Source organism: Ambystoma mexicanum, chromosome 3p (genome assembly GCF_040938575.1).
Source record: "Ambystoma mexicanum isolate Mex_15411 chromosome 3p, UKY_AmexF1_1, whole genome shotgun sequence".
Classification (NCBI taxonomy): Eukaryota; Metazoa; Chordata; class Amphibia; order Caudata; family Ambystomatidae; genus Ambystoma; species Ambystoma mexicanum.
In genome coordinates this window covers 820863894-820887940 of record NC_090925.1, presented here as the reverse complement: position 1 = coordinate 820887940, position 24047 = coordinate 820863894, and the positions used below count along the sequence as shown (strand labels likewise).

The 24047-nt window shown below is 42.7% G+C and overlaps 1 protein-coding gene across 2 annotated transcripts in view; it reads left to right on the top strand.

Annotated features, from left to right (window-relative positions):
* LOC138580945 (putative DBH-like monooxygenase protein 2) overlaps positions 1 to 24047 on the top strand; it is a 651459-nt gene that overhangs the window by 196990 nt on the left and 430422 nt on the right. For both annotated transcript variants that reach the window (XM_069651883.1, XM_069651884.1), the window contains one exon: positions 20375 to 20545. In XM_069651883.1, the coding sequence (XP_069507984.1) occupies positions 20375 to 20545 (171 nt within the window). The remainder of the gene's footprint in view (positions 1 to 20374; positions 20546 to 24047) is intronic.

Below are 24047 nucleotides of genomic sequence, written 5' to 3'. Positions count from 1 at the left end.
TTGCCATACAATGCATTGTGTGTATTTAGCAGTCTTGTTGACCTGCCCTATGGCAGACAAAAATGTCTTCATACCTAAAATTCTGTCATCTTCAGTTGGCTGTCAATACTTGTAGCAGTGCTGGGCATATCAATGGGCCCCACTAGGCCAGAAGTTCTATAGCAGAGCTGGCATCAGAACCCATAGTGGCTAGCTTATTGTGCACAGTTTCTATGTCACAAGCATATAAAGCTCCTGCAATTAATGAATCTAGCTCCCTAGCTACGCGCACTCTAGTGATGGGCCATAGAAATGGACTCCATTTGTAGCAGCTTGGTAGTACTAAGGAAACATTGCCTCATGATAAATCTATGTCTAAGTGTATCACTGTAATTATGAAGGTGTGCATTACCAGTCTACAATTTACATGTTGTCTTACTACTGGAAAATCTAACAGGTTCACAGTGTCTACCTTCTGTGACTTGGAGAATACCCTTCTTCAAGTGGGATATCTACCATATACAATATTAACTTTAGCCACAAACACCATACTACTATCCGGCAGTGGCTGTTTCATCACACCATGGTATAAAATGCCTTAGTCAAGTTATAGTCCATAAAATCTTGGCGAGAACACTCGCTGCAGTTCTTGGTCAGAAAAACATCACATTAGACAAATTAAACAAATGGTATCCATTCAGTGACAAAAGATGCCTGACAATGTGCCAGGCCAGCACGCTAGCAATTCCATGTGGATACTCATTTGTAGCGCTTTTCCAAAGAATTATTCCAAATGTCTACAATCAAAAGGTGACTCTTTGCATTAGTGTGCTGGAGACAGCTGTCCCCACAAAAACATGAAACTGGTTGGTTTAACAAAAACCGTGTCACACTGTGTCATAAAATCAAACATCAAGTCAGTCATGGTTTCATTTACCTGCCTTAAGCTGGCTGTAAAAGTATCCAGTGTTTCAAAGATTACCATTTCAAATTAGAGCTCACACACTTGGCAGCATTACTTCAATTAAGAAACTTAACCTACGCACAGGTGACTTTGATGTGCGCACTCATCTTATCTCAAAATAAATTACACTCCTGCTTGCATAATCCTGCTGCCCCAACAGTTCATAAATCATTTTCCTGCCTACGTGCAATGTAGACTATTTTTTTTTTTTCAAAAAACAAAACATCTCTGGTTAAAGCAATTCAGTTGGAAGAGTAAAACCATTTCCTTTTTTCAGATTCATCTCAACAGTGCATTTAAAAAACATTTTTCAATGTGTTAGCATTCAATTGCTGTGTCACACAGCTGTATATGGTGCCTGATGTTACAGTCCACCACTCATTGTCCATAGTCCTTTAAACAAGAAAGGGCAAAACATGTCAATTAAGTTATTTCCAGCAACTGAGTCATTTGAATGTGTAGCATCAAATACTTGATAATTAGCCAAGTCTGCACCGTGCCAGTTCAGCAAGAGTTATTACTCTGTTGGACACTTCTCACAGGTTACAGCATTGAGTGCGGTGCAGGGCACGTTAAAGTTGAAATAGCATGTCGCAGTGGCTCGCTTTCTCTGAGAATGCGTCTGACCCTTCTTTGATCAGTGTCACCCACAAACTGCACACATCTATTTCTGATATTGTGAAATGCCTTGTCTTTTTTGCCTAGGCAAAATACAAACAGAAATGTTAGGATTTCATCAAAAGTTCAATATCATTATTCTTCATGTTAGGATGTCATCAAAACTTCAATATCAGCGTTATCCACCCCTTCCCATAATACCACCCCCATCTTCAAAAAGGTCTCATCAGGTAACTACACACTTTGTCATTGCTACTGCAATTATTTATCACCCTTCTGCATGTTTCTGGGGGCTTATTTACACTCAACCATACGGGGTGTAACTGCCTAATCACAAACTCATTTGTGCAATGCAATCATAGCTGGTCAATGGTACCTCAGACTGATCTGTGCTTTTACAAAGCCATATAGTAAGTACCCAGGTCGCACAATGCTTTTCTTTTTCACCAAAGCGATCACCAATGCCAGGCGCCAACTTGCTTCCAGTGTCCCATGATCTTGATTTAGTTTGCCCTGCTGGCATCACTCCATTTTTCAAAGGTAAAGTCTTTCAGTCCAATACCGCTTACAGTTGTACAAGCAGCTGTTTATTTTTCTTCATACAGGCAGTGTCTTTTCAAGCCTCTGGTTTTTTCACTTGTCATTTTTTCAAAGGGTGTTTGCTGTTTCCTGAACCACCCCTTTGAGTGCGATAGTCTAAGTCAGTTTCTTTTGTTGCTTCAACAAATCATTAATTCTTGCACTAAGCCGTGTGGCTTCTGGATCATGGCTAATGTGCAGTGTTCATGTTGTACTTCAAAGCCCCGCTCTGCATGTTGTCTCTTGCAAAACGGCTAAGCACTTTTTGTCAGTTTTGCTTCCATCTGGAATGCCATAATGTCTCTGTCAGTTACTCCATCCCTGGCAATGTAGCTTGCAGTTTGCCAGATGTGTATTTTCTCTTCTCAAAGCGCCTAGAGGTTTCTTCTCCAGTGCACAGCGCTTTACTTCAGTTCACATCACATGGAGCATTGGAATGCAGCTTGCACAGCAATAGCGTTTCACTTCACTTCACATCACATCACATGGGAATGCGGTTTGCACAGTAATGTCTGTTGGAATGGGCAGCTGTCTTTTCTTGGCCCATTCACAGATGCATAGGTAAATGTTCAGATGTGATGTGCCCGTCTGCCATCCTGCATGAAGCCTTTGTTTCCCTACCACAGTTTCACTGGGCAAATTCTTTACTTCTGAACAGCTCTCTGTTTGCTCCCCCTTCCTCAGGAATGCAGGCATGTTTATCTTTCGTGTGCACCTGGCAGCGCCATGAGCACGCAGCTTATCTCTTTTGCCTATAACTCTTATACTGTGGCGGCTTCAATGGGAAGCACTCGTTTAAGACAGTTCATCCAGATTAACTCTTTCTTGTACTGTTTCTGCTTTTGTTTGCCTTCACGCACCTCGCCCAAAACAGCTTCAAGGCACAAGCTCTGCACACACAGCAAGGCTCTTGTTTTCAAAAGCGGCACTTTTCTTGTCATCAGATTCTACTCCATGTAATTTTGCAAAATGTCAAAGCGTCTTTTTTTTCTTGTAATGTGCGATCTTTCAAGAGAACTCACAACCCATTAAATCTTTGTGCTATCTTATCACACACAGATGTTTCATTCTGTTGTACCATTGCCAAACTATAACCACTCATTTCAGTGCATTTAAAAAATAAAAATGCCAATGTTTAGTGCAGCTCCCTGCACGTTTTCCTGCAAGAGCAACCCACACTCTATTACTTGTGGGCTGTTTAATGTGTCAACAACATTTTTTCACCATGTATCACAGTCAACAGGTTACTATTTCCAAATCATACATCACTTATAAGGCAACAGCACAAATCCATGGCATAGCATGGGAACAGTCAAAAATACTCCAGGGGCAATTTAGAAAAATATAAATTGTTTTTCCCCCCAAACCATTGCAAACTGATTCTGCAAATTCAAATCAATACACAAAAATCGAAAATCCAAATAACATTCACTCACTTTCCTTTTAAGTGAGTCTCTCACCCATTAAAAGCATGGCACAGCCTAAAATGCAATATAGTCATTTTAGTGTGTTTCCTTTAAACAGAATTTGCCACCATTAGCACATGGAATTTTACAGTTGCCAAAAGAAAAGGAAAAAAAAAACTTTAGGCTCTCAGCACAGATGTTACTCATTCTCCTAAGCATGGCTCATTCCCCTTCCTCATTATTCAGGAATGCCAACCCTTCAAAAGCATACATCAAAAAAGCGAACCTTCGCCTCCGAACATTACAGCCCCCACTCGCTAGCACACTGGGGCTGAGTCAATGGTTAAATCACTATTCATAATTTGCATGTCAAATCCCTGCAATTATTTTTTCCCTGCCCTCATGACAGAATAGAGATGAGAACTCCGTCTCACTATGCATTCCAAATTACAACTTTAAACTGAGGAAACCGCATGATAAAATTCTTTTCTAATTGAGCTTACATCTTTCTTAACCATTCATCGGAGTGCTTTAAACAAAGCCATTTCCCGCTCGTTTATCGCCTTGTACTCCCTGGCACCAGTCCCATGCAATAAGTCAGTCACGACTGATTTACTGAAGGGAGTCTTAACCACACAAGCTATCGGCCACGGCAAGCCGACACAACATTGCTGCCTTTTGAAGTCTCAGAGCTGCAGTGAGACCACCAAGGAAATGCGACAGCCTGCTCCCCACTCTACACTGTGTTCTCTCACACACTTTGTCATGTCATAGCATGGCACTGCTCTTCACAAATCCCACAAAGCTGCCACCAAATGTCTTGATATGGGCAAAATCTTCCTCGGGGCCAGCCCTTTGAGAGCAAAAATACCCAATTCAGCCCAAAATACAGGTTCTATTGTGCTGAGCAGTGATCTCATGCTAGTGACAAATGACACCCTCAAAGTTTTAGCATATTTATTCTAAGCAGTGAATTTCATATACATTTGGGATTCAAGTTAGAGAATATTACAAAGCATAAAACAAAGAGCAATGCAAAATATAGTGAAACATGGAACTTAGATAAACATAGAGAAACATAGAGAAATATAGAGAAACATAGAGAAACATAGAGAAACACAGTCTTACGTCCCTTTAATCAGCACTGGGAGACCTGGCTTTTCATAAGCTAGCTGTAAAACAAGCCCCGCTCATAGAAAAACAATGCTGGAGGACACCGTGAGAGCCAATTCCGGGCACCTGTTTCTGCACGAATCAAGTCCACAGGACGATCTCCCCTCGAGTCATGTGTGCATGGATATTTTATAATCTCTTGCTGTCAGTCACCATGACGCACAGTTCCAGAACTTTCCCTGTGCAACTGGCTCATGGAAAAAACCCAACTCTCTCTGAGAGGCACCCTGCTCGCTCCTACCCCTCCCTGGTTCCCATCTGCGCTGGCTGAGGAATGTCTTATCAGTACCTTCCCAGAGAAAAGCAAGATTAGCTTGGAGCCAGGGCTACCGTTAGTGAGGCTGAATATTCTAAGGGAAGCAGGGATGTATTAACCCCATCTGCAAGCTCTAAAAGGCATGCACTCATAGCTTAGTGTTTATAGCGCTTAAGACTGGCTATCTAAGCGCTATATAGGTGCCATGATGTTCCAAACACTCCAAAAATACCTATTAGCTACATAGCTGGGGCCCTCTCCCTGCCTGTCTATCAACAATGCATAATGTGACCTATTTCATACTAGGCCTGCATATTCCTTGTAGCTCACTACTGCATAATGGAAGTGCTACAACAGACTACTGTCAGCATTTTTAGCACATACTTTGAATACACTATTGGCTTTCAGCGGCTAATGCTGTCATCTAAAGCCCTGATTGGCAAGGTTGCAATTTCGTGTATCACTACATTCCACCCCTATTCAACGTTTGTGCGACAAATGCTGACTAATACCTATCAATATAGTATTTAGTGCAGTGATAAAGACCTTGGGGCTTTGCAAGAGGTTTAAGCAAACTATCTTCTAGCGGTTAGTTAGCGTGGCATGCAAGGTAAAACACTACCTAAACAAAAATGTACACAAAGTGAACAGTGACATATACCCTTGCCAAAACCTGGCCTACACAAAAATAATACCTACACAAAGTGAACATGGACATTTACTCTAGCCAAAACCTGGCCTACACAAAAATACCTAAATCAATTTTGTATAACTGATTGTCAGTTAAAAAGCAGCATGCAGTTAAAATGTCAAGGCAATCCAGTGTAGTCTACTCTACAATGCACTATTGCATTTATGTATGGTTACTAATTCTAAAACCTGGCAGCCTTTCACCCTAAGGGCCTACCCTCCCCCTGATCCCAGGGCATTCAAGCGTGACTATGGGCTGTGTGACTAGACACTTCCCCCAGGTAGGTGGAACCCAACCAGAAACCATCTAATTTCGTGAACAAGGTGAACCCATGGGCACCAGGTTATCTAAATAAAAACAATTCTACTAATTTACATCAAAGCATGGCATGTGTTATTCATGCAATCAAAAGCAAGCAATTCAATCCATATGTATGCTGGTAACTGTAGCTCTGCGTGCCAGTGTGTGGAGGATGGTCGCCCCCACCCAGTAAAAAGCCAACACCTGCTGATTAAACAATGTTTGCCATACAATGCATTGTGTGTATTTAGCAGTCTTGTTGACCTGCCCTATGGCAGACAAAAATGTCTTCATACCTAAAATTCTGTCATCTTCAGTTGGCTGTCAATACTTGTAGAAGTGCTGGGCATATCAATGGGCCCCACTAGGCCAGAAGTTCTATAGCAGAGCTGGCATCAGAACCCATAGTGGCTAGCTTATTGTGCACAGTTTCTATGTCACAAGCATATAAAGCTCCTGCAATTAATGAATCTAGCTCCCTAGCTACGCGCACTCTAGTGATGGGCCATAGAAATGGACTCCATTTGTAGCAGCTTGGTAGTACTAAGGAAACATTGCCTCATGATAAATCTATGTCTAAGTGTATCACTGTAATTATGAAGGTGTGCATTACCAGTCTACAATTTACATGTTGTCTTACTACTGGAAAATCTAACAGGTTCACAGTGTCTACCTTCTGTGACTTGGAGAATACCCTTCTTCAAGTGGGATATCTACCATATACAATATTAACTTTAGCCACAAACACCATACTACTATCCGGCAGTGGCTGTTTCATCACACCATGGTATAAAATGCCTTAGTCAAGTTATAGTCCATAAAATCTTGGCGAGAACACTCGCTGCAGTTCTTGGTCAGAAAAACATCACATTAGACAAATTAAACAAATGGTATCCATTCAGTGACAAAAGATGCCTGACAATGTGCCAGGCCAGCACGCTAGCAATTCCATGTGGATACTCATTTGTAGCGCTTTTCCAAAGAATTATTCCAAATGTCTACAATCAAAAGGTGACTCTTTGCATTAGTGTGCTGGAGACAGCTGTCCCCACAAAAACATGAAACTGGTTGGTTTAACAAAAACCGTGTCACACTGTGTCATAAAATCAAACATCAAGTCAGTCATGGTTTCATTTACCTGCCTTAAGCTGGCTGTAAAAGTATCCAGTGTTTCAAAGATTACCATTTCAAATTAGAGCTCACACACTTGGCAGCATTACTTCAATTAAGAAACTTAACCTACGCACAGGTGACTTTGATGTGCGCACTCATCTTATCTCAAAATAAATTACACTCCTGCTTGCATAATCCTGCTGCCCCAACAGTTCATAAATCATTTTCCTGCCTACGTGCAATGTAGACTATTTTTTTTTTTTCAAAAAACAAAACATCTCTGGTTAAAGCAATTCAGTTGGAAGAGTAAAACCATTTCCTTTTTTCAGATTCATCTCAACAGTGCATTTAAAAACCATTTTTCAATGTGTTAGCATTCAATTGCTGTGTCACACAGCTGTATATGGTGCCTGATGTTACAGTCCACCACTCATTGTCCATAGTCCTTTAAACAAGAAAGGGCAAAACATGTCAATTAAGTTATTTCCAGCAACTGAGTCATTTGAATGTGTAGCATCAAATACTTGATAATTAGCCAAGTCTGCACCGTGCCAGTTCAGCAAGAGTTATTACTCTGTTGGACACTTCTCACAGGTTACAGCATTGAGTGCGGTGCAGGGCACGTTAAAGTTGAAATAGCATGTCGCAGTGGCTCGCTTTCTCTGAGAATGCGTCTGACCCTTCTTTGATCAGTGTCACCCACAAACTGCACACATCTATTTCTGATATTGTGAAATGCCTTGTCTTTTTTGCCTAGGCAAAATACAAACAGAAATGTTAGGATTTCATCAAAAGTTCAATATCATTATTCTTCATGTTAGGATGTCATCAAAACTTCAATATCAGCGTTATCCACCCCTTCCCATAATACCACCCCCATCTTCAAAAAGGTCTCATCAGGTAACTACACACTTTGTCATTGCTACTGCAATTATTTATCACCCTTCTGCATGTTTCTGGGGGCTTATTTACACTCAACCATACGGGGTGTAACTGCCTAATCACAAACTCATTTGTGCAATGCAATCATAGCTGGTCAATGGTACCTCAGACTGATCTGTGCTTTTACAAAGCCATATAGTAAGTACCCAGGTCGCACAATGCTTTTCTTTTTCACCAAAGCGATCACCAATGCCAGGCGCCAACTTGCTTCCAGTGTCCCATGATCTTGATTTAGTTTGCCCTGCTGGCATCACTCCATTTTTCAAAGGTAAAGTCTTTCAGTCCAATACCGCTTACAGTTGTACAAGCAGCTGTTTATTTTTCTTCATACAGGCAGTGTCTTTTCAAGCCTCTGGTTTTTTCACTTGTCATTTTTTCAAAGGGTGTTTGCTGTTTCCTGAACCACCCCTTTGAGTGCGATAGTCTAAGTCAGTTTCTTTTGTTGCTTCAACAAATCATTAATTCTTGCACTAAGCCGTGTGGCTTCTGGATCATGGCTAATGTGCAGTGTTCATGTTGTACTTCAAAGCCCCGCTCTGCATGTTGTCTCTTGCAAAACGGCTAAGCACTTTTTGTCAGTTTTGCTTCCATCTGGAATGCCATAATGTCTCTGTCAGTTACTCCATCCCTGGCAATGTAGCTTGCAGTTTGCCAGATGTGTATTTTCTCTTCTCAAAGCGCCTAGAGGTTTCTTCTCCAGTGCACAGCGCTTTACTTCAGTTCACATCACATGGAGCATTGGAATGCAGCTTGCACAGCAATAGCGTTTCACTTCACTTCACATCACATCACATGGGAATGCGGTTTGCACAGTAATGTCTGTTGGAATGGGCAGCTGTCTTTTCTTGGCCCATTCACAGATGCATAGGTAAATGTTCAGATGTGATGTGCCCGTCTGCCATCCTGCATGAAGCCTTTGTTTCCCTACCACAGTTTCACTGGGCAAATTCTTTACTTCTGAACAGCTCTCTGTTTGCTCCCCCTTCCTCAGGAATGCAGGCATGTTTATCTTTCGTGTGCACCTGGCAGCGCCATGAGCACGCAGCTTATCTCTTTTGCCTATAACTCTTATACTGTGGCGGCTTCAATGGGAAGCACTCGTTTAAGACAGTTCATCCAGATTAACTCTTTCTTGTACTGTTTCTGCTTTTGTTTGCCTTCACGCACCTCGCCCAAAACAGCTTCAAGGCACAAGCTCTGCACACACAGCAAGGCTCTTGTTTTCAAAAGCGGCACTTTTCTTGTCATCAGATTCTACTCCATGTAATTTTGCAAAATGTCAAAGCGTCTTTTTTTTCTTGTAATGTGCGATCTTTCAAGAGAACTCACAACCCATTAAATCTTTGTGCTATCTTATCACACACAGATGTTTCATTCTGTTGTACCATTGCCAAACTATAACCACTCATTTCAGTGCATTTAAAAAATAAAAATGCCAATGTTTAGTGCAGCTCCCTGCACGTTTTCCTGCAAGAGCAACCCACACTCTATTACTTGTGGGCTGTTTAATGTGTCAACAACATTTTTTCACCATGTATCACAGTCAACAGGTTACTATTTCCAAATCATACATCACTTATAAGGCAACAGCACAAATCCATGGCATAGCATGGGAACAGTCAAAAATACTCCAGGGGCAATTTAGAAAAATATAAATTGTTTTTCCCCCAAACCATTGCAAACTGATTCTGCAAATTCAAATCAATACACAAAAATCGAAAATCCAAATAACATTCACTCACTTTCCTTTTAAGTGAGTCTCTCACCCATTAAAAGCATGGCACAGCCTAAAATGCAATATAGTCATTTTAGTGTGTTTCCTTTAAACAGAATTTGCCACCATTAGCACATGGAATTTTACAGTTGCCAAAAGAAAAGAAAAAAAAAACTTTAGGCTCTCAGCACAGATGTTACTCATTCTCCTAAGCATGGCTCATTCCCCTTCCTCATTATTCAGGAATGCCAACCCTTCAAAAGCATACATCAAAAAAGCGAACCTTCGCCTCCGAACATTACAGCCCCCACTCGCTAGCACACTGGGGCTGAGTCAATGGTTAAATCACTATTCATAATTTGCATGTCAAATCCCTGCAATTATTTTTTCCCTGCCCTCATGACAGAATAGAGATGAGAACTCCGTCTCACTATGCATTCCAAATTACAACTTTAAACTGAGGAAACCGCATGATAAAATTCTTTTCTAATTGAGCTTACATCTTTCTTAACCATTCATCGGAGTGCTTTAAACAAAGCCATTTCCCGCTCGTTTATCGCCTTGTACTCCCTGGCACCAGTCCCATGCAATAAGTCAGTCACGACTGATTTACTGAAGGGAGTCTTAACCACACAAGCTATCGGCCACGGCAAGCCGACACAACATTGCTGCCTTTTGAAGTCTCAGAGCTGCAGTGAGACCACCAAGGAAATGCGACAGCCTGCTCCCCACTCTACACTGTGTTCTCTCACACACTTTGTCATGTCATAGCATGGCACTGCTCTTCACAAATCCCACAAAGCTGCCACCAAATGTCTTGATATGGGCAAAATCTTCCTCGGGGCCAGCCCTTTGAGAGCAAAAATACCCAATTCAGCCCAAAATACAGGTTCTATTGTGCTGAGCAGTGATCTCATGCTAGTGACAAATGACACCCTCAAAGTTTTAGCATATTTATTCTAAGCAGTGAATTTCATATACATTTGGGATTCAAGTTAGAGAATATTACAAAGCATAAAACAAAGAGCAATGCAAAATATAGTGAAACATGGAACTTAGATAAACATAGAGAAACATAGAGAAATATAGAGAAACATAGAGAAACATAGAGAAACACAGTCTTACGTCCCTTTAATCAGCACTGGGAGACCTGGCTTTTTATAAGCTAGCTGTAAAACAAGCCCCGCTCATAGAAAAACAATGCTGGAGGACACCGTGAGAGCCAATTCCGGGCACCTGTTTCTGCACGAATCAAGTCCACAGGACGATCTCCCCTCGAGTCATGTGTGCATGGATATTTTATAATCTCTTGCTGTCAGTCACCATGACGCACAGTTCCAGAACTTTCCCTGTGCAACTGGCTCATGGAAAAAACCCAACTCTCTCTGAGAGGCACCCTGCTCGCTCCTACCCCTCCCTGGTTCCCATCTGCGCTGGCTGAGGAATGTCTTATCAGTACCTTCCCAGAGAAAAGCAAGATTAGCTTGGAGCCAGGGCTACCGTTAGTGAGGCTGAATATTCTAAGGGAAGCAGGGATGTATTAACCCCATCTGCAAGCTCTAAAAGGCATGCACTCATAGCTTAGTGTTTATAGCGCTTAAGACTGGCTATCTAAGCGCTATATAGGTGCCATGATGTTCCAAACACTCCAAAAATACCTATTAGCTACATAGCTGGGGCCCTCTCCCTGCCTGTCTATCAACAATGCATAATGTGACCTATTTCATACTAGGCCTGCATATTCCTTGTAGCTCACTACTGCATAATGGAAGTGCTACAACAGACTACTGTCAGCATTTTTAGCACATACTTTGAATACACTATTGGCTTTCAGCGGCTAATGCTGTCATCTAAAGCCCTGATTGGCAAGGTTGCAATTTCGTGTATCACTACAGGTTGTTATATGTTAAATAAAAACATGGACCTTTAGTTATGTATACCATAACCTTAATAAGGTTGATGGAGTCTTAGGCTCATAAAACCATGTTTACGTTGTTATATGTTAAATAACAACATGGACTTTTAGTTATGCTGAAGAGCCTTGATAAGGTTGATGGAGTCTTATGCTCATAAAACCATGTTTTTGTGATGCATGTTACTTGCAGCAAGATATGGGTATGGCATGTCGTGATGAAATGCATTTTGCATTTCATTTTTGTATAATTTAAAACAAGCATACAGTTACAGCGTTAAATAGTTTGGAATACATGTTATATCTGAATATGGTGACACTGTAAATTATGTGTAATGTTTGTGTATGAATGGAGAGAGAGACTGTGAGCTTGGTAATGGATTGGGTATGGAGTGTTGACAATTTAGATACAAATGTTGAGCTTCTGTATTTCGGTTTGGATATCGGTCAGGTTAATGGAGCTTAACTGATTTGGTACAAGTTTAGTAGTAGTCATATTTTGGTTTTAGAGCATGGTAGCAAAGAAAAAGTTTAGTCTGGTTTTCTAATTCATGTCCAGGTATTGGTCTGGATGTGAGGTTTGCTGGATTCGGTAAAAGTTGAGCAGCCATGTGGTTGTTCTAGAGCGAGGTAGCGCCTCGGCTCTTTTAGGAGAAAGCGAATTGGTTCGGTTTGTCCAATCCATTTTTGGGTATTGGTCTGGTTATGGAGTTCATTCGAATTGGTAAAGTTCGAACAGCAAGGCCGTTGTTCAGAAGGGAGGTAGCGCCTCCTCTAGGGTTCTTTGCCCTTCTCATCACAGAGGACAGTAGGTAGCTGGTGGTAAAGGGGTAGCTGGGGACGCCTGGTAATGACCCGTTGGTATGGGGTGTGGTGTGTCCTGAGATGATGAGAACATTTGTTTTCTATGTTATTTGTGACATACATTGTGGTTTTCGTTACATCTATGGGTTCAGCAGTCGACTCGTGTGAAGTTACTAGCCTTACTAATAAGAATGTTTTTCTTTACCAGTCATTGATGTTGGCATTGGGAGTGCGTGCCCACTGCTCCCAATGTGTTGGGAAGGTTTGTACATCCTGGTCTGGTGTAATGGGTATGGTGTTGAGTCTATGGGTGTTTGAGGTTTCTGTGATGTTATGTGTTTCCGCTTTGTGAAACCCTTTTGGAGTGAGGTTGTGGGTTTCTTTTTGGAGGCTTTGAGGTCTCAGTTCTCTAGAGTGGCAGTCTAGAAGCCTGCTGGAGTTCCAGGGTGGCGCAGCTTTGTGGTGGTTTAAGAATGTAGGTGAAGTAGCCCTGTTCCAGGGTTGGCCAGGTCCTGAGGTGAGAGCCCAGTTGCCTGTTTGTGGCAGGAACAGGCAGATGGATGACAGTAGTTTTGCGATTGGTTCATGGAATGTAGTTTGTCAGGGTGTGATGTTTTGATGGTTGCATTTTGGCCGTGGAAGTGTCCGTCTGCTAGTTGAGTGTCATGTGGGCGTATATCTTGGTTGGCGGTAGTTGTGTTGTTCTGGTATGTGACTTGTTCTGTGTGTATGGTTTAGTAAAGGAGGGAGGTGTGTTGTATTGTGCCTGTCTGAGGAGAGGTAGCTTGTGATGTCATTGGAATTTTTATGAGTGGATGATGGAATGTTCTGAGTGAGTGTTCTGTGTACTGGCAGTTACATCTGGCTGGCCCTGGGTGATGGGAGCCGGTGTTTGTCACAGCTAATGTCCTTTATGTCTTCATGTGGATTGTAACTAAGAACCTGGAAATAAATTTACCTGAAGTTAATCTGAAGTGCCTGGAACCTACTTTTTAACAGGTTTCTCTTCCTTTAATGTGGGATTTACATAGCCAACAACCCGGTCTGTGTCTTTCTCCGGTAGTGAGCATTTCATGATCTTACATTTCTTGATGTCTGTTCTTATATTTTCTTTCACTTTTTATTTGTTATACCTCATCTGCTGTGCCCCTCTGTACTTCTAGTTTTGCCATTTAATCTGCAAAGAGATTATTGACCCGTCCCGTAAATTCATATTATTTGCCCCGTTTGGGGTTTCCCAACCGACACTACCCTTTGCCGAGGGTGCAACATGGACAATGGTGCTGAAAATAGTAATACACTTTAAATCAAGCCGCGTCAAGGCCCTTATTAAAGCGAACACCATTTAGCACTAAACAAGCATCTAGGAATGCAGTGTCATAACTGTTACAAATATATGTGCTATTGATGCCGCCCCACTTGCGTGAATGGGAGGAAAGATGCCTGCCACAGGCGAAAGGAAAGGAGAAATAAAGTGTTGACCACATCTAAACGCCCCTCATCTTCAAATCAACTCGTGACCACTTTAAATCTTAACCACCGTAACTGTATACTAGCGCATTAAAGTGGGGGCGATTTACACTTGATGGCCCATTTAAGAGGACACTGATTTGGAGGCAATGTTTTCGTCTCAGGAGAATAGCTCAGGGGCAACGTGGTCGTCTTGGAAGCAAGACGACGTGGAGCAACACAGGTTTGATCCCCGGGTCCACGCTTAGATTCCTCTAGGTATTAAGCGCGTTATAAATAACCAATTATTGTATTATTATTCATGTTCGTGTGTTAAGAAACACAAAAGGCACTCTCATTCTGAAAGCACACACAAAGCCCCAGTTAGATTCCTAAATCTACGCTCTCCTCCACGCCAATTACAATATGAAACAAAACAGTTTGGTATCCCTACAAAATATCCCCACCAAAAATATCGCTGACATATGGCCGTTTGTCTCGCCATAGGCGATATTTTTGGGGGGGATAATTTGTGGGAGCAGGGGTTGCGGGGTCCATGGGTCAATATCGCCACAAAAATATGCCGATATTTTTGTATCGCCATATTTTTGTGGGGATATTAACAAATGGAACCAACAGTTTCAGATTAGCTACCTTATTTTCAGATGCTTATATTTAACGCACAAAAGAGTTTATTTTTGGTGGAATGTGATATTTTCAGCACATCATATGTGAACCCTTCACTTGTAAAAACACTGAAACACAATGAGGTAACCTTTTTCACACATTACAAGTTGTTATATGCCTTGAAAATACATTTCCAAAACCCAATGGCCATTTTTTGCATTTGCCCCAATTCATTCTGGTATTTGTAGTCTCGCAGTCAACATGGGCGAATAATGCCACAATTGTACACCTTTTGCTTAACATATTTCTGTAATGACTATTGAGGAGGGGAAATTATTGGAGGGCAAGCGAGTCCTGCATATTTGCCCACTCCTGATATTGCCACATAGGTAAATGGTTCTTCTGACAATTCATATACTGGCTGTCACAGTGTATTTGTCTAATACCTTACATATGGCAACATAATTTAACTTCCATGATACCGTTGCATACTAAAGACTCATTCTGCCATATCACGAATGTTGCTATTTATGCAAATTAGGGGGTCCCTCACCTCTTTTTCCGCAAAGGACCCTGCAAATCCCAGTGCCTGCCCTGTCTCTGGCCTGTTCTCATATAATCCCCGGATACCAGTCTTTGTCACATTTCCTCAAAATTCGCAACTCATTTCAAAAGGTTGCTGAGCCCTCAAAACAATCTCGACACCTACCAGCCGAGCGGTCGAAGTCAGTCCCGAGATGTCCTATGCTCCCACTTTCCATCAATCACCCCCCCAATTCACCGTTTATACTATTATTAGCATTAAACGAATCCGAAACGTATACAGCCACCTTTACTAATTTAACATTCGATTGAACTTCCCCTGTCATAACTCGGCATGGAGAACGTAGAAAGTTACCTCCAACCTCTTTCCCAGTAATAAACTGAAACATCCGAGCCCCCATCAAAGAACAACAACCCCCACTCACCCCCTGCCCCTGATGTTCATCACCTGGACACAGTGATAGCAGCAGTAAGGCAATTTTATCCGGCAAGGAATCCCTGATGCAAGGATCACAATGTTGAACGGTCACATGGAACTGCCCTGTGTTGTTGTTTGTGGGGCACCTAGAGAGTGCTGTGTGTGCTGGAGCCACGTTTAGGGGGAAAATATAAGCCACTAGCTGGAGTACCCGGCATTGCCCGTGTCCTGATCGAGAGGTGTCTCATGTGCCCTGGAGGATGTTGCTCTTGTCCTCTTGTTGGCAAGTATTGCTTCAGTTTGCTCTGGCATGTCATTTGCCCTGGAGAAGTTGCTCTTGTCCTCTGGTCGGCAAGTCGTGCTGCTGTTTGTTGTGTTTCAGAAGCTCTTGATATTGATTTTCGCTTTGCATGAGATGGGACTTTTCCAAGTGATGTTCGTTTTTTGTGCAGCATGTTTCAGTCATTCATTGGCTTCAGCACATTTGAGAATATTTTCAAGAAAGATTGATTGATTGTGCTCACTTCTACGATCTTGCCGCAGGCAATAGAGGAATTCATGCAAAATGTGGTAGACGTGGCTTCAACGGTGTACATTTATATAGCCGGTCAAACATATATACATACATACATTCAGCTTTATATATAAACGATGGGGCACATGGCCAATGCCAAACAAAGGGATCACAGGTAGGAAGCTAAAGTGGACGAGTGGAGTCTGGCCCCGAATGACACTGCGTGTCACAAACAAACCACAGGCCCATGTGCTTGCATGGCTGCCCTCTGTCTCACCACAAAGACAAGCACGAGGCAGGACGCTGTCTCGCAAGCACTACAACACATGGCCACCAGCCAACACACTGCAAAGCATACGCAACTCGCTTGGCAAACCCTCTCCCATTTGGCCCAGCAACGAGGTAAGCGGAGGGAGGGTGTTACACACAGGTGTCTAGGAGCCACACACTACAAGGAACAAGCCCACTCACTGCCCCTCCCCCAAACCTACCTCCCAACTGCCACATGATGACTTTACTTCCTCTCAGCCTCACCCCTGCGAAAAGAGTATCAGTTGCTCCAGTGACCCCATATAAACCCTACCTAGCACTGCCCATTCCGTGTTACCCCTGTCGCCCCCAAACATTCCTTTTCCTGCCCCTCAGCTCCACACTTTCCCCCACCCCTCCCCTTACAACTCATTTGCAATGGTCCCAGGGGATCCGCATGCCCTCCAAGGTGGACCCTCAGGGGCGGTGTGTGTTGCTGCTAATGCGGCGTACACCAAAGTCTTGCGCTGCTTGGCGTGTCCACCGGCAGTTAAGTCATTAACTCTTAGAACACTGCTTTGAACAAACACTGGCAGGCACTTCGGTGCACATTCTAATGGTAATGGTTGATTAAAGCGAGCTCAAAGAGTTCCCACATGGAGGTGTTTTGGGAGGGAAGAGGCAGGAATGGCCATAGGGATAAGCATGGCCATGCACAGGCAATGGGTGGGCACATAACCAAACAACACCTACAAGCTGTCTGTCCTTCCTCATATGTCTTTCCTCCCTATCTGTACTCTAATGCAATAGTTTCGGCTTAAAGGTGTCGCAAGCGACACCTAATAGTCCAACCTAACAAAAAGAACAGAGGAAAATATATTTGCACCATGAATAACTCCCAGTAAGAAGGTAACGTTCTAATTAACTGTTGTGTGTATCTCTCAGCGGGACATTTGCATACCAATAAACATTAGCAAACTCACTTTTTCACTCTTGAGGAGCAAAATATCTAGCATCTGCACTGGTACAATTTGTTTGTGAAATCAAGAAAAGTGCGGTAATGTAAGCATTGTTCCCTATCTGGCGTATACACAGAAATAACTTCCCTTGGCAAGAAGTAGGTGGTTGAGAATGTGCAGAAGCAGTATCCGTTGGGTTGATTGGTATCAATTAGGCCTTATATTTATACACAAAAGAGAAGGTTTGCATACATTAATTCCACATCTTTCTCATCTATATTGATTAGCTGCTGTAGAACATCCTATCACCATTGGTCCTGAAAAAATGGACTTGGTACGCCGTTCATTTGAACAAGTTTTTTAACGATTTGAATTCATTCTCCAATATGAAAAAAAGGCTCCTAAAAAGTTCTAAAAAACAGGACCCAAGATTTCACCCACATGGTGGGTATATCGTGTACCTATTAAACTAAATTACATACACTTATACACATTTAACAATTTCACAGACACAAACGACATTAACAAACTATGCACTCTAAAAGTGTCATTTTCAAAACACATATCCCAGCATGTTTCAGTTCTTCTTTGCTTTGGATGCATGAACTTTCTTCTAATGTATACAAACCTTCTCTTTTGTGTATAAATATTTATGGTCTGCCTCTGACCGTGGAGTGAGGTGTCATATAAGGGTTTGTCTAGCCTTTGTTGAGACCATCAACTAGGCCTTAACTGGCTATTTGGTGAACTGCACTCTCCAGAAATCATTTTGGGCACTCTTTGGGCCTCATTCATGGAATTTTTAGCACGGTGCAAAGTGACTTTGCACTGCCAACAAACACTCTGATTCATAGAGCGGTGCAACGGTGAAAAGTGTATTTTTGCAGCGCAAAGTCACTTTGCATGGCAAAAGTACTCTTTGCGCCGCACTAAATGGGGCTAATTCACCCACCAATAAAACCATATTCACCCACTCATACAACCATATTCACCCACTCATACACCCAGCATTATTTACCCAATCATTTATACACCCATCGAATTACATTCATTTACTCCCCATGCACCCACTGAAACAACCATGTTCAACCACCCACATACTCACAACTGTAAACTAGCCAGTCACACCTTTACAAGTTTACAACTGTAAACTTGCAACTTACAACTTTACAAGTTTACAACTGTAAACTTGCCTTTGCCATTGCTTGTTATTTTATTTTTTATCAACGTATATATTTTGGACAATGTACGTGCACACAATTCAATTAATTTAATCTTCTCAGCCAAGAATGTATTTTCTAATGCAAACAAAACAGACTCTGAGAATGCATCGTGGGTGTCTTAACCTGTATATGGCTCAAGAGTGAGGAACTGAAATAGCTGAAAACTGCCTCATTTGAACAGACTCGCCATAACCCTGGCCGATACTTTTAGCTGGCAACACTTTGAATTCTGGGACATTTATTTAATTGTTTCCAACGTGTGGATGCTCCAACAGCCACATATCCCAGAATGCACTGCTTTGTTGGCTAATAATTCTTGATTACTCGGGATAAGGTTGGTCCAGATGACAGGTGGGTTTCAGCACAACCCCTACCCCTTTTAAAACTCGGGTTTGAAGCATTACCTTTCAGGAAATGTTTTACACAGCTCCTAAAATGGAGCACTTTTATTTTACACATTTTCTGCTGCTGGCTTTATAAGGAATGGAGCAAACAGCTTTTACAGTTAACTTGGACAGCTCCAGACTCAGTGGCCTCAGGTCAATGTCTTCACTCAGTAGAGCAGCAGACTCAGTGGCCTCAGGTCAGTGTCTTCACTCAGTAGAGCAGCAGGCTCAGTGGCCTCAGGTCAGTGTCTTCACTCAGTAGAGCAGCAGGCTCAGTGGCCTCAGGTCAGTGTCTTCACTCAGTAGAGCAGCAGCCTCAGTGGCCTCAGGTCAATGTCTTCACTCAGTAGAGCAGCAGACTCAGTGGCCTCAGGTCAATGTCTTCACTCAGTAGAGCAGCAGCATTTGGCCTACACACTCTTAAATCTTCCTTACATCTACCATAGATGAATAGTGATGCTCTCTTTGCCTGAACATGGCTTGTAAACGGGGGCCGGGAATTGGTACAGTGCAATAGTCTCATCTTGCTGCAAACTGTTTTTAAGCAGTACGCACCCTCCTATGCATGATCTCATATATTATGCCTATAGCTATTGTTTTTCAGCATGGGACTGACTTACTTTTTGGCCTTGTAGTTAACCAAGTGTTCGGGGGTTATACCATTCTGTTGGACATCGTTTATCGCCATCAGTAATTGGGGTTTGAAGGTGTGCTTTAGCACTACTGATGATGCCATGCCGGATGGTACAGAGATTGAAACAGTTGTATGGCCTTCCCCAGCAGTCTGTAAACTACAGGCTTCTTGCCTGAGCTCCCTACATAAAATGTAGAGGTATTTAATCAGCCACGAACCACTGATTAAAAGGTCATGCAATAATAGCCATTTCATGACTGGCTGTGCCCATTCTCCATGGAGCTACACAGATTCATGCCTCAATGAATCTGTGTAGCTCCCTATTCATGCCCTATTTACTGTTATCCTATGTACTGCACTTCCCCTCCCCTTTCCCCCTCACACTTTTCCCCTTCCCATCTCCCCTGCATTTGTGCGAACTCAATGTCACCTGGCCTAGTAGGATCGCTGTCTCTGTCTTCCCTCTGTTCCCCTCCCTTGCCTCGTCGCGCCTTGAAACACTTGTATTTAGGCGCATTATAAATGCCATATAATATCATATCACAAAAACTGTAAACATCTGGAACATTGGCTTTAAAAATGTTTTTATTATGTATGTTTAGTGCATGCTGCGCAAATGGATGTGTCAAGCCTCCTGCTTTCATTACCAGTGCTGTGCACACAAGTGGGAATGGTGAATTGAGTGCCTGCTTTTTATGTGGGTAACACATGATGTCACAGAGGCTTTGCCGCAGAGATCTGTGTGTAATGTGAATAGCAAATGTTGGAATCCAAGCCATGTCACCACCTTTCATCGTTCTTAGGGCAATAACATGAGTACAGGTAAATTGGATAACCATAACACGTATTAATTGCTTGCCAAGAAGCAATTCAGTTTATGATGTGCACTGTTTACATGAGATGCATTATACATTATTACAGTTTGAGCCAGTCCTACAGACCGGACATGAGGAATTTATCCAGTCTATGGTCCTCCATGCTTGCAACGCTGGGGGTACCGGCTTCCCACCAGAAACAGAGAATTGTGGCAAAAGAAGAAATCTCTCTGATCAGTGTGTGCCAATCCTTGTCTCCTGGACTGCTGGTGAGAAGGTTAGTTACAGTACCCACTGGTGACTTCATGCAATCAAATTTTGGGGTTGTTGAGATTACTCAAGTTAATTTGAACACAAATTGGGGTATTTCCTATGTGGTGACCTGGCCTTTGAAGGGAAGCTGGGAACCGAAGGATAGGTAATCATTATTTTTAGAAAGTTGCTAGTGGACTAGAGTCTGAAGAAGGCCATCTCAATTATTTACAACCGAAACAAGTCACAATTTTAGAGAGAATATTGATCAGGATTAAGCCAGTTACATACTTGAATACAATGACATATCAGTTATTAAACTTTTCCCAATGTACTAGTAGACATATCCAAAGTTTCTCATCATTCTAGTATTTTTTGGTGCCTTTTTGTGTTTTTCCACTATGTGTTTTCTTAGAATCCTTAATGTATTACTTTTGACACTTGTTGCATGATGGAGTAAAAGTTCTTCCTATCTCACTGCAAATATGCTTGAACTATGCCAGGGATCAAGTTCATTCAGAAAAAGTGGGAGGACCGTTTTTATGTGGTTCGTCACGTGTGTCATGATGAAACCTCTATCAACAATAGCAAGCTATTTCCACTCACTAGATCAGTAAGCCAACCTTTTTGGGAAAATTGATACCTTTTGGCTAGAACTGGAAACTGGAGATTTGTGCCCAATGTGTCATGAAAGCTGTGGGGGGGCCACACAGTTTGTTTGCACTATATCATCCCATTCCAACCCCTCAGACGGCACATGCCTTTTTTATGTCTCATAATGGGCCTTCTGAAAAGACGTAAATTGCATGATGGCATTCCACCGACCCACCATAAAATGTAATCCCAACTACATCCGCCCCTCCCGCTTTGGAAGGCCAGGCAAATGCTTACACTTGTTTTCTCGTTTGCCTTTTCCCCCATTAACCCCCCCACTCCAAAATGGCATCCATCTGCTGCTGGATACTCCAAACTTCAGTCTCCTATCCATGAGCACTACGGTCCAGGTTTCCGACCACTGTCTTAAAGAAGTATGAAATAATCTACCAATGTGTTGGTCATACTGGCCTACTGTATTAGACCGTTGATCGCTACCAGCCTATTCAATTTCTTTTCTTATTGATCTTTTGCATTATACTGTTGGTTGTCACCTGCCTACTGCCCCATATTTTGGACTCAACCAGCATATTTGTTTACACTGCTGGTCGCTACCAGACTATTGCTTTATTTATTTGTTGCTATGATCTATTGTATTACACTGTTGTTCGCTGTCATCCTACAAATTAATTGTTGGTAGTTAGAGCTAAATTGTATTACACTGTGGATTGCTTCCATCTTATTGTATATCGTTGTTGGTTGGTACAAGCCTATTACTTCATTTGTTGGTCACTTACAACTTACGCTATTACACATATGGTTGCTTTCAGCTTATTATTTAATTTGTTAGAGGCTACCATCCTACGGTAATATTGTGATGGGCTGCCCGCCACAAATAACCACTCTGACTTCCGAAGTTGGTCTAAGGGTGTCTATTGTACATATTACAAATAGTCTGATCAAGGGATTCTCAGGAAGGTTAAAGCCAACCAGGATCTTGGGGAAGTTTTACGCTACGACGTACATCTTGGTCGACTATCGTGGGTTTTCCCATCTTCATAATCCAGGTGCATAACAGGGTTAGTTCTACTGATCAGTGCCACCTGTCTTTCTATGACTTATGTGGCTGGTGTTTTCCCTAAGTCGATGGCTGGCTACCTCCCTAGGGGCCTTCTAACTGTCCCTCTCATAGCCCCGCTTATTGTCCTTGTTGTAGTTAGGGATGGTGCCTTCTTCCACTCAGCGCTACTCATTGTACATTTTCCTGTCCCTCTCCTACACTTAGTCCCAACGCTCTCCTCCATGCACCTCAATTATCATTTTGATGTTACACTCTGCTTTCCTACCTCCACCCTTTGATGTTACTTCTTCTCTTACTCCTTATCTCCCTACCACTCCCACCTCCAACTACCACTCTACTACTCCCTTCAACTGAACTGGGGGGTGAGGAGGAGAGGGGTGGGTGGTGGGTGGCACGAGGGGCGATGTGATGGCCTAGGTGTTGAGGCAGAGAGATTCCTTGGAACAGTGGGTCTTGAGTTCTTTTCTGGATTGTAGGAGCCTGGGGGTGAGTCTGATGCTGACGGGGAGGAGGTTCCATAGTCTTGGGTCGTAGGCAGAGAAAGCTTGTTTTCTGGTCCTTTCCTTTTTGCAGCAGCGGATTTCAAATATGAACATGTCCTGGCTGGTGGTGGTGTGCTGTCCGCCGTAGATGGTGAGTTTCTTCACAAGGATGCTGGGTGACTTTAGGGCGACTGTCTTATAGATGATGTAGCAAGACTTGAAAGTGATTTATGCATGCTGTGCGAGCCAGTGACCCTGTTTCTGCGCAGACCCTTGATGAGGCGTGCAGCTGCATGTAGGAAACTTCTCAGGGGCACAATGGAGGACAGGAGGCCTTCGAGGAGTGCATTGGCCCCCATCCAGGTGGGATAGGACTAGTGCTTGAACAGCGGATATAAAGCTAAATGGAGGGAGGAAGGCTTGACTTTCCATAGGCGGGGGAGCTGATAGCAAGCTGTCTGAGCTTTCTTAGATATGTGTGTCTTGAAGGAGAGATGTTTGTCGATGTGGAACCCGCGGGATGTGGCGCAGGAGGAGAGCTGAGCTGAGGTGTGAAGCCTTCAGAGTTCATGGTTGATAGCCAGGTCTGTATGTCTGGGTGTTGGGTTTTGTTGGTGAGGAGTAGGAATTTGGTCTTAGAGGGGTTGAGCTTGAAGTATGCACTGGACATCCAAGACTGGATTCACGAGAGGCAGGTTTTGAGCCTATGGATGACCTTGATGGAGTCAATCTTGAGGTATAGCTGTGTGTCGTCTGCGTATTGGCGGATGCGGATGTTGTGTGTTGGTAGGAGGGCTTAGCACTCAGACATCAAGGCAGAGTGCTGCCTTCTTACTGCAACCTCCTCAAAGTGGGATGCTTAAGCCCTCCCAATGCAGGGGCTGGCACCAACCTATTTAACTTAAAAACATCCTGCTCACAGGGGTGCCAACTTTTGTTTCACCATGGGTGCTGCCAGAGCTAATGCCATCCCTGCCTACATTAAATGTAGGCCAGTCTATCCAAGTAATAACACTTGTCTTTTCCTTTCACTTGATGCACAGTTACTGTCCATCAAGGTTAAAGCAAACATGGCAAGTGCTTTTACCCATATATGCCAACTTTTCACAGTGGACTTGAGGGTCACTTATGCGTTGCTCACAATCTCATGACCCGCACTCCAAAAATGTGCATTATTTGAATATCTCTGCCCACCTCACTAGAAGAACCCACGCCATTGAGGACACATCCATTAGAATTAGAAACAAACACAGTTCCCCTTTATCTACATTTTTGTAATAGTGTTTAATAGCATATTAGACTAGTTTGAAAGACAAGCATGTCATCTTATTTGGATCACTCAGCTTGAGTGTGCACTGCATTGCATTTTT